General features: G+C 42.8%; 1 protein-coding gene across 1 annotated transcript in view; it reads left to right on the forward strand.

The window, feature by feature from the left end:
* The window catches only part of gabrb2b (gamma-aminobutyric acid type A receptor subunit beta2b), a 92,463-nt gene that overhangs the window by 71,358 nt on the left and 8,900 nt on the right, over positions 1-12,205 (forward strand). The window contains exons 6-7 of the mRNA XM_029690495.1: positions 4,045-4,182; positions 7,633-7,785. Of these exons, the coding sequence (XP_029546355.1) occupies positions 4,045-4,182; positions 7,633-7,785 (291 nt within the window). The remainder of the gene's footprint in view (positions 1-4,044; positions 4,183-7,632; positions 7,786-12,205) is intronic.

Below are 12,205 nucleotides of genomic sequence, written 5' to 3' on the forward strand. Positions count from 1 at the left end.
TAGGACCATACGGACGCCTCCGAGCTGTCTATTAGGCTGTTTGGAGTGTTTATCCGACTGGATAAAAAAATATATATTTCCTCCCCACTTCTAAAACTAAAGTTGCGCCCCTGGATTACATCTATTTTTTTCCCCCTTCAGCTGTTCCGAGACAGGTGCATGATAATGGGCCATTCTAAATCAAAACTAATTTCACACATATATTATTTAGAATATGTAATGAAGATTAAATCGACAATATTAGTCTATCACTGTGAATGATGCCCAGCTTTTGTGCAGTTAGGCAAGACTTTTTCGAATTATAGTTCCACACCTCATGTAGCCTAGCCCATAGGCCTATATGTTTTGATAAGGATTGTATCACAACTAAAGTGGCAAATAACTTCTTAAAATGAAGCACGTTAATCCGCTTTACAATATCAACATTTTAAGCTAAACGTTCTGTTGCATCTGCATCATTGCTTTTAAATGTTTTTTTGATGCGAGTGGTTGTATTAATTTGGGATCTATTGCATCCCACAGCTGACCCAGACTATGTTTGGAATATTTCTTTCTTGTACAGAAGGACAAGTTGACCAGTAGAATTTTGTAATATGGGAGATAGTAAATTGACATAGGCTAGTGCTTTTGCTGTTTGTTAGGCCAACTCATCTTGTTGGTTGATGAAAAGGAAATGATGACAGTTCTTATAACATCTTCAATATGCGCCTCGGAGTTCGATAAGAGGATGCATAGTTGTGTCCCCGATGTGTCTGTCTTCACTTGTAGCCTTCTTCGGAGCTGAGATAGATGCCTGTGAAAAGAACCCAAACATGTAACGGGCATTGACTAATAAGAATTGAGATATCTAAGAGAGCCATGTGAGTGAGAGGTGCTTCGGAACACACAGCTGGGAGTAGGGAATTATAATTATTATATTCAGCCCAAGGGCACAACGGCCAATGGCCACAAAATGCAAGTATTTCTTTAGGGGGCATTACGGCCACACTATGGGGATGCCGCAGGGAAATTCAAGGCATTGTCAAGTGCTTGTCAAATTGTGAATGAGAGACTGATGAAGTGTGTACAGTCTGTGCAAGAAACAAAGCAGAGCTCATGCCTTTCATGCAACTTTTTTCAAATCATCATTACAGTTGCATCATGCAGCCTTAGAATGTATAAAAAATCTAAACACACAGCCCACTGTTTGTATCATAACTAAAGTTGCATAATTAACTCTAAATTAAGAATATAGGAGGAAAGGTTTCTTCGTTAACCACTCAACACAGAGTAGGCGCATGTGCACATACTCCAACTGAAATCGTTTAGAGAAAACATCCTTTCTATTTTATTCAGCCATGTTCAACTGTATTCTTCATACTATAAAATAATGGCATGGAATTCTAAGCAAATCTTGTCTGCTAAATGAACTAGTAAAGCCCACTGCATAGGCAGATCAAGGCCTAACATAAGGACAACTCAGAGTATGCTATTCCGTTCTTCTGAAATAGACTATTTTCTTCATATCATGTTTCTTTAGACCTGTCTAAAATAAATAATGAATTTATTGTGATAATGTAGGCTATATTAATGTAGACTGTAGTCTACATGTAGACTTTTTAAAATGTAAATGTTCCAAAGGTCTGGGTCAGTGGCTTGTAGGCTATGCGTGGAAGCCAGTTTATGTTAATTAATGGTCAATTACCGTGAGATCGGCAGTTATTTGCTTGACAATCAACGGCTGACAAGATTTCATGACCGCCACAGCCCTACTGGACACCTGCTCGGACATCTCATTCCAAAATCATGGGCATTAATATGGAGTTGGTCCCCCTTTGCTGCTATAACAGCCTCCACGCTTCTAGGAAGGCTTTCCACTAGATGTTGGGTGCCTTAGTGAGGTCGGACACTGATGTCGGGTGATTAGGCCTGGCTTGCAACCAGTGTTCCAAGTCATCCCAAAGGTGTTCGGGGGTGTTGCGGTCAGGGCTCTGTGCAGGCCAATCAAGTTCTTCCACATCATTCTCGACAAACCATTTCTGTATGGACCTCGCTTTGTGCACGGGGGCATTGTCATGCGGAAACAGGAGAGGGCCTTCCCCAAACTGATGCCACAAAGTCAGAAGCACAGAATTATCTAGAATGTCATTTTATGCTGTAGTGTTAAGATTTCTCTTCACTGGAACAAATTATTTCTCCTCTACCAAACTTTACAGTTGGCACTATGCATTGGGGCAGGAAGCATTCTCCTGGCATCCACCAAACCTAGATTCATCTGTCGGACTGCCAGATGGTGAAGCATGATTCATCACTCCAGAGAGATTGCTGCAGAGTGCAATGGCGGCGAGCTTTAATCCACTCCAGCCAACTTTTGGCATTGCGCAGGGTGATCTTTGGCTTGTGTGCGGCTGTTCGGCCATGGAGACCCATTTCATGAAGCTCACAAAGAAACAGTTATTGTGCTGACATTGCTTCTAGAGGCAGTTTGGAAGTCGGTAGTGAGTGTTGCAACCTAGGACAGATTTTTTTTTGTTATGTGCTTCAGCACTCGGTGGTCCCGTTCTGTGAGCTTGTGTGGCCTACCACTTTGCGGCTGAGCCATTTCCACTTCACAATAACAGCACTTACAGCTAACCGGGGCCGCTCTAACTGACTTGTTGGAAAGGTGGCATCCTGTGACAGTGCCACGTTGAAAGTCACTGAGGTCTTCAGTTAGGCCGTTCTACTGCCAATATTTGTCTATGGAGATTGCATGACTGCATGCTCAATTTTCTACGCCTGTCAGCAACGGGTGTTGCTGAAATATCCAAATCCACTAATTCCAAGGGGAATCCAAATACTTTTGATTTATAGTGTACACTCCCCTACATATTTATGTGGATAGTGAAGCTACATTTTTTTTATTTGTCTCTATACTCCAGCATTTTGGATTTCAGATCAAATGTTTCATAATTATGAGGCGATAGTACCGAACGTAGCTTTTCATTTGAGAGTATTTTCATAGAAAGGAATGCACTTTATATATCTAGTCCGCCTATTTGAATGTCTCATAAGTATTTAGACAAATTCAATTATAGTTTATTAAATTGAGTCAAAAGTTTAGTATTTGGTCCCTATATTCCTAGTACTTAATGGCTACATCAAGCTTGTGACTCTACAAACTTGTGTTTGTAGACACAATATGTTTCTGAATACTTCTACATTAATGTGAATGGTTACCATGATTACAGATAATCATAAATTAATCATGACTAACAATGAGTGAGAAAGTTACATATTCACAAAGATCACCATTACCGATAACAGGGGAGGTTAGCATTTTTGGGGATATGATATTTATTATCCATAATCATGGTAGCATCCACATTTATGTAGAAGTGTTCAGAAACATATTCTATTCTTATTTACAATAAAAGTGACTCCAAAATGACACTGACACATGACTTACCATTAGTTTCTATTGGGCACAACATAATCTGAAACACAACCAAAGTGAACTGCAAATGCATCCAACAAGTTTGTAGTCACACGCTTGATGTAATCATTGCGTGCTAGGAATATGGGACCAAATAGTAAACATTTGACTAAATGTAATACTCTATAAGTGAATTTGGCCAAATACTTATGACACCTTCAAATGGGGGTATGAGATACATACAGTAAAGTACTTTCATTTCTAAACGGTAAAACAGATATGTATGAAAATACCCTCAAATAAAAGATGACATTCTGTACCGTCGCCTCATATAAAAAATGTGTTCTTAAACCCCAAATACTAGAATATAGAACCAAATTAAATGTTTTATCTTCACTGTCCAAATAAATACATAGGGGAGTGTATTAGTATCGATCCAAGTGGTAGACATATTAGGTTTACACCACAGTATTTACAATGGTGATGATTCAGTCAACACATTATTTGTATGCCTAATTGATGATTGTGTGCCTACAAGTGTTAATGTTGAATTAATAATCCTTCGAAACACATACACATTAATTACATTTCTGACTTGCAGTTTCCTCATTTGTTCTTCATCAAATGCCCTGTCTCGCTCCCTTCCTCAGATGGGTACACCACTGATGACATAGAGTTCTACTGGCGAGGAGGTGACAACGCTGTGACGGGGGTGGAGAGAATAGAACTCCCCCAGTTCTCCATTGTGGACCACAAACTCATCTCCAAGAATGTTGTCTTCTCTACAGGTGATGTGTTATGCCCCAAATGCCCCTAAATGAAGTTTCTCTCATTAACTTATCACCATAGCTAGGTACAGATACAAAGGACTGCAGATAGAAAAAACTGCTCCTCTCACAACGTTATCTCTGGCCTGATTCTGAGTAAGAGCACTTAGCATTTCCAGAAAATGCCATGTTACATCAGTCTAGCTGGTTTCCCGTAATGCCACAGGCCAGTCCATTGCCCCCCGCTGTGCAGTGCAAGGAACATGGGGAAGTGTGTGGGGTGGCAATGGGTCAGCTGGTAAAGTGCATCCCTTTATAGGTCAGTTAGAGGTTCAGATCTCCCCTGATTGCACATAGCTTTGACATTGGATCTTCTCTGACAGCCTGGCACATGCATTCTATTTCCAGGTCATTTAGCATATACAGTGAGGGAAAAAAGTATTTGATCCCCTGCTGATTTTGAACGTTTGCACACTGATAAAGAAATGATCAGTCTATAATTTTAATGGTAGATTTATTTGAACAGTGAGAGACAGAATAACAACAAAAAAATCCAGAAAAACACATGTCAAAAATGTTATAAGTTGATTTGCATTTTAATGAGGGAAATAAGTATTTGACCCCTCTGCAAAACATGACTTAGTACTTGGTGGCAAAACCCTTGTTGGCAATCACAGAGGTCAGACGTTTCTTGTAGTTGGCCACCAGGTTTGCACACACCTCAGGAGGGATTTTGTCCCACTCCTCTTTGCAGATCTTCTCCAAGTCATTAAGGTTTTGAGGCTGACGTTTGGCAACTCGAACCTTCAGCTCCCTCCACAGATTTTCTTTGGGATTAAGGTCTGGAGACTGGCTAGGCCACTCCAGGACCTTAATGTGCTTCTTCTTGAGCCACTCCTTTGTTGCCTTGGCCGTGTGTTTTGGGTCATTGTCGTGCTGGAATACCCTTACATGACCCATTTTCAATGCCCTGGCTAAGAGGAGGAGGTTCTCACCCAAGATTTGATGGTACATGGCCCCGTCCATCGTCCCTTTGATGCGGTGAAGTTGTCCTGTCCCCTTAGCAGAAAAACACCCCCAAAGCATAATGTTTCCACCTCCATGTTTGACGGTGGGGATGGTGTTCTTGGGGTCATAGGCAGCATTCCTTCTCCTCCAAACACGGCGAGTTGAGTTGATACCAAAGAGCTCCATTTTTGTCTCATCTGACCACAACACTTTCACCCAGTTGTCCTCTGAATCATTCAGATGTTCATTGGCAAACTTCAGACGGGCATGTATATGTGCTTTCTTGAGCAGGGGACCTTGTGTGCACTGCAGGATTTCAGTCCTTCACGGCGTAGTGTGTTACCAATTGTTTTCTTGGTGACTATGGTCCCAGCTGCCTTGAGATCATTGACAAGATCCTCCCGTGTAGTTCTGGGCTGATCATTGCAACTCCACAAGGTGAGATCTTGCATGGAGCCCCAGGCTGAGGGAGATTGACAGTTCTTTTGTGTTTCTTCCATTTGCGAATAATCGTACCAACTGTTGTCACCTTCTCACCAAGCTGCTTGGCGATGGTCTTGTAGCCCATTCCAGCCTTGTGTAGGTCTACAATCTTGTCCCTGACATCCTTGGAGAGCTCTTTGGTCTTGGCCATGGTGGAGAGTTTGGAATCTGATTGATTGATTGCTTCTGTGGACAGGTGTCTTTTATACAGGTAACAAAGTGAGATTAGGAGCACTCCATTTAAGAGTGTGCTCCTAATCTCAGCTCGTTACCTGTATAAAAGACACCTGGGAGCCAGAAATCTTTCTGATTGAGAGGGGGTCAAATACTTATTTCATGAAAATGCAAATTAATTTATAACAGTTTTGACATGCGTTTTTCTGGATTTTATTGTTGTTATTCTGTCTCTCACTGTTCAAATAAACCTGCCATTAAAATTATAGACTGATCATTTCTTTGTCAGTGGGCAAACGTACAAAATCAGCAGGGGATCAAATACTTTTTTCCCTCACTGTAGGGGGATGTGGGAAGAGAGTGAGGCTTCTGTGAAGGGGGAGGAGTGATGGTGGGTCCAGGGAGAGAGGTGGATGGGAGACTCCGTGCCGGAACGAATGTGGGACATTCCCGCTTCAGCCGAACTGGCACAAGTCCCACAGGCAGAAAGGGGGCCACTCCTGCCCTCAGAAACGGAGCATGCTCATGTGTTATTTAAAAATAAATGGTTTGATGGAATGATTTATTCATAATCTTACATTTTCGTATTTATGAATTTGTCATGCAGGCAGGAGTACAATGGTATTGTATATAGAGGGTCTGGGATTGGAGCAATACAATGACGCAGAGTGAGTCAAACAATTACAGAGCTCATGTGTCCCCATTAACTGGTAAACCCGAAGTTTTCTGATGCATAGAGAATGTACAGTAGTTATAGCTCATATGTTTCTTTCTTTGCTGTTACTGCACTGCTTAGGCATTGAGGATGGGGGATTCCCATTTTCTACAGCCGCATGCTGAGATTAGTAAGGACTGACCATCAGGTCACATGGAGAAGTACACATCGGCAGAAATGGTTGGCACTCATCCGATACAACCCCCTATGTTGTGATAAGGACAGAAAAATTCCCTTGTTGCTCTATTAACAAGATTGTAACACCTCCCCTCTGTAACCGTAACAACCCCACTATTTCATTAGTCCTCGAGGAAACCCTTCCTGCATCTCTATTTTCCATGCGCTGCACACTAAACTCACGGCAACTAACTGTGAACTACTCACTGGAGATGTGTGCCAGAGGCGTTTTTATGCCCACTATGTAATACATTCATCTTTCTTCTCCTACTCCTCCTGCACCTGCTGTGTAGCTTTTCCTCAGCTCCTTATACCGTGGATCCTTCTTGATATGAAGCTCTAACGGTCCCTCGCCTGCCATTTTAATAGAATAACACAACATCATCAAAATACAACCCAATCCCCAAGGACACAAAAATTTAAGCATGTTCAAGTAATGCTAGAGTACCATAGAACAGCCTACTGGGTTTATTTCAAATAAAGCTTAGATAAGCAAAAATAGAGGGCTTTCCTAGGCAGGCAAAGAACCCCTCTCTACATACATATAGATATAGGCATAACTGATAATGCAAGAGAACGCTGATGCCACACAGTTAAAGCCAGAACCAGGATTTTTTTCTGCGGAGTATTTCCCCAACAGTGCTATTGGAGAGGACAACAGGGAGTGGGACCATTCAAGCAGCCTTTGTCAGGAATAGGTTGTTAGCTGTATAATGTAGAGAGCCTCAGGAGTCAGGCATAAAGCAAAGTAAAGTCAATAGAAACAGATCCGGATGAGAGGACAGAGGGAAATATCAGTGTCTTACACAACAAGGGTCAAACAAGCCCAGGAGACCCACCACCTGTATGTATGTATGTATGTCTTGTCTCATCTTACATTGACAATGTCTATTTGTTTATCTCTCTCCGTATAGGATCCTACCCCCGACTCTCCCTCAGCTTCAAGCTAAAGAGGAACATCGGCTATTTCATCCTGCAGACCTACATGCCCTCTATCCTGATCACAATCCTCTCCTGGGTCTCCTTCTGGATCAACTATGATGCCTCTGCTGCCAGAGTGGCTTTAGGTAGGGACTTGTGTGTCATGGATTTTGTCATGTGAGCAATGACTAAGCTCACAACAACCTTAACCAAAGCAAAAGTCTGAGGCATGGTTAAGCTAGCGGGAATCCATAGTATAAGGGCTGGATTCAATCCGTAATCATGGATGTATCGCTGAAGATCAGCGGAAAATGTTTACGGGAATTTCTGAATGAGCAGACATATGCAGCATTTATCATGAATTCAGTCTCCGCGACCACGGGAACATTGCCTATAATTGTCAATCGCGCTATAATAGAGGATCTTCAAAGCTATGGATAGAAAAGAGCCTTATAATACTGTACACATACTAACAGGATGGTACGCTGTTTATTTTCACTAAGACCTATAATGGTTTTGAATCTCTAATATTCGCACCTTGTATTGCCAAAACATATTTTCTTGAGTTCACATGAAAGATTAATACAAATTTGACACGATGCAGAAAAAATAAATAAAGATACAAATAACACAAGAGGAGGATAAACTATACAAGAATTAAGCTATATACAAGGAGTACCAGTACCAGATCAATGTGCAAGGGTACGAGGTATTTGAGGTAGATACAATATGTACATAAAGGCAGGGTAAAGTGACTAGGCATCAGGATAGATAATAATAAGGAACAATAAAGAACAGTTGCAGCAGCGTATGATGAGTGTGTGTGTGTGCTTTTGTAGTGTATGTGATTGTGTGTGGATTTTGTGAGAGCCTGTCAGTGTAGTGTGTGTGAGTATATACAGTGGGGGGAAAAAGTATTTGATCCCCTGCTGATTTTGTACGTTTGCCCACTGGCCTCTTAAAAAGAGGAGGGTCCCATCAGTTTGCCCACTGCCAGAAATCTTTCTGATTTGAGAGGGGGTCAAATACTTATTTCCCTCATTAAAATGCAAATCATTTTATCACATTTTTGACATGTGTTTTTCTGGATTTTTTTGTTGTTATTCTGTCTCTCACTGTTCATATAAACCTACCATTAAAATTATAGACTGATCATTTCTTTGTAAGTGGGCAAACGTACAAAATCAGCAGAGGATCAAATACTTTTTTCCCCCACTGTATAGTCTTGTGAGTGTGTATAGATAAGGTCAATGCAGATGTGTGTCATGGATACCGGGTTTCACGGATTCCCCCGGTACTGCTGCTCATTCTGTGTACCAGTTCCGGAGGTCTACGTCACTGGCCTCTAGGTGTCACTGAACTGTTTCATTACACACACCTGATTCCAATATCCCTGATTAGAAATTGTGTATATGTGCCCTCTGGTCACCATTGACTTGTCGGTTATTGTTCCCATGTCCATTGGTCTTGTGAGCACCAATGCTTTGTTGTTTCTGCTTTCGTGCTGCATGTATTGTGTACCCGTTATTACGGGTCTCGTCCCATGTATTATTGTGCACTTGCTATTACAGGTCTCGTCCCGTGTATTTATTAGAGGTTTAACCTCGCTCTTTTGTTTTTTCGCTCCCTGTGTTTTTGTATACTTGTTTTGTTTATGGGCTTCGTCCCCGTGCCTTTTCATGGCATGTTGTATTTTTGGGTGGAGTATTAAAACCCCCTATTACGTATTCCTGTGCCTGTCTCCAATCATTTGTACAACATGACACCGGGTAACCATTTACTTAACAATTTAGTAGTCTTATGGCTATTTAGCAGTCTTATGGCTTGGGTGAAGAAGCTCTCTGAGCCTGTTGGTCAGAGCCGATTCTCCAGTACCGTTTGCCGGACGGTAGCAAAGTGAACAGTCTATTGCTTGGATGGCAGTATCACATTTTTCAGGCCTTCCTCTGACACTGCCTGATATAGAAGTCCTGGATGGCAGGGAGCTCTGCCCCAGTGATGTACTGGGCCGTCCACACCACCTTCTGTTTTATCTTTATTTAACTAGGCTAGTAAGTTAAGAACAATTTCTTATTTTCAATGACCGCCTAGGAACAGTGGGTTAACTGCCTTGTTCAGGGGCAGAACAACAGATGTTTACCTTGTCAGCTCGGGTATTCGATCTTGCAACCTTTCGGTTACTAGTCCAACGCTCTAACCACTAGGCTACCTGCCGCCCGGTTCGATTGTGCAGCATTAGAACTTTTTTAAGATTCGAGATCCCATGCTAAATCTTTTCAGCCTCCTAAGGATGAAGAGTCGCTGTCGAGCACTCTTCAGAACTGTGCGGGTCTGTTTGGACCATCTTAAGTCCTTAGTGATGTGGACGCCAAGAAACTTGAAACTCTCAACCCGCTCCACTACAGCCCTGTCAATGTGGATGAGGGCGTGCGCTCCCCCCTTTCTCCTGTAGTTCACAAACAACTTCTTGGTCTTACTGACGTTGAGGGAAAGGTTGTTGTCCTGACACAGCACTGCCAAGTCTCCGATCTCCCTGTAGGCTGTCTCATCGCAGTTGGTGATCAGGCCTACCACCGTCATGTCGTCCTCAATCTTGATGATGGTGTTGGAGTCGTGCGAAGCCACGAGGTCATGGGTGAACCGGGAGTACAGGAGGGGACTAAGCACCAGGCCTGAGGGGCCCCCGTGTTGAGGGTCAGCTTGGCGGAGGTGTTGCCTACCTTTACCACATGGGGACGGCCTGTCAGGAAGTCCAGGATCTAGTTGCAGAGGGAGGTTTTTAGTCCCAGCGTTCCGAGCTTGGTGATGAGCTTGGAGGGGACTTTTGTGTTGAATTCTGATCTGTATGTGAACAGCATTCTCACATAGTTATTTCCCCTTTTGTCCAGGTGGCAGAGGGCAGTATGAAGTGCAATTGAGATTGTATCATCTGTGGGTCTGTTGGGGCGGTATGGAGTGGGTCCAGCATGTTTGGGATGATGCTGTTGATGTGAGTCATGACCAGCCTTTCAAAGTACTACAGGGCAATAGTAATTTAGGCAGGTTACCTCAGAGTTCTTGGGAACAAGGACAATGGTGGTCAGCTTGAAACATGTTAGGGTTACAGACTGGGACAAAAAGGGATTGAAAATGTCAGTGAAGACACTTGCCAACTGGTCTGTGCATGCTCTTAGAATGCGTCCTAGTATTTTGTCTGGCCCAGTGGCCTTGTGAGTGTTAACCTGTTTAAAAGTTTTACTCACTTTGGCCCTGGAGAGCAAGATCATATAGTCATCCAGAACAACAGGGGCAGGACTAGCTCGTTTGGGAGTTCTGGGTCACTGGGCATCTCACGGCTGGGTTTCACTTTGTAATCTGTTATCGTCTGCAAGCCCTGCCACATTCGACAAGAGTTGGAGCCAGTGCAATAGGATTTCACCTTCCTCCTGTATTGGCATTTTGCATGTTTGATGTCTCGTTGGAGGTCGTAGCGTGCTTTCTTGTATGCATCCATGTCCGTGTCCCATTCCTTGTAAGCAGTAGCTCCAGCCTTTTAGCCCAGAATGGATATTTTCTGTAATCCATGGCTTTTGATTTGGATACATTCGTACATGTATAGTCACTGTGGGGGAACGTCATCTATGTAGTTATTGATGAAGCCTGTGATTGATGTGGTAAGCTCCTCAGTGCTATCAGATGAATCCCAGAACGTATCCCAGTCTGTACTAGCAAAACAGTCTTGTAGCCTCGCATCTGCCTCATCAGACCTCTTCTGTATTCAGTGCATCACTGGTACTTCCTGTTTGAGCTTTTGATTGTAAACAGGAAGCAGGAGGATAGAGTCATGGTCTGATTTGGCAAAGGGAGGGTGAGGGAGGGCCTTGTATGAATTAGTGAAACGCTGCCTTGGTGTGTGTGCTTTCTCGTTTGTTCATTAGTCATAGTTTGAGTGCCAAAGTGGTATTGTCTTGTGGAGGGATGTAGACAGCCATGATAATAATGGATGAGAACTCTCTTGGTACCATGAGGTATTCTATGTCAGATGAGAAAAAGCTTGAGGCATCCACACTGGAAGCAGGCCACCAGTTCTTGTTAGGAAAAGGCAGACCCCTCCCCTTTTGGACTTGCCCGAGGCTGCTGTTGTCCGACCGTGCTGCTGCATGGAGAAACCACTGTTCCGTGTTCATAGATTGGGCCATCCAAGTTTCTGTGAGGCATATACTATTGTAGCTTTTTAAGTCTCTCTGATAGGAGACTCTCGAATGAAGCTCTTTTTATCGCGTGACTGGACATTTGGACAATGAAACAGAGGGGATTTCTGGTTGATTTTCTCTAACCAGGATGCCAGCCCATCTACCGCATCTACGGTATGTCTGCTGCATTTTGGTACCCCATGAAACAAAGGAATAATGTCCGGTATGAACAAAAGAACAGCTGAGTCAGAGTCGAAATCGAGGTTAGTAACTGTTGATCCGATGTCCAAAAGTGCTTGGCGGTCATATTTGATAATAGTATGAATTTTTGGTACAAAAAAATTAAAGAGAAACATGAAAAAAGTCACTAAATAGCAAAGTCGGTTTGGAGAAA

Source organism: Salmo trutta, chromosome 15, assembly GCF_901001165.1.
Source record: "Salmo trutta chromosome 15, fSalTru1.1, whole genome shotgun sequence".
NCBI classification, from domain to species: Eukaryota; Metazoa; Chordata; class Actinopteri; order Salmoniformes; family Salmonidae; genus Salmo; species Salmo trutta.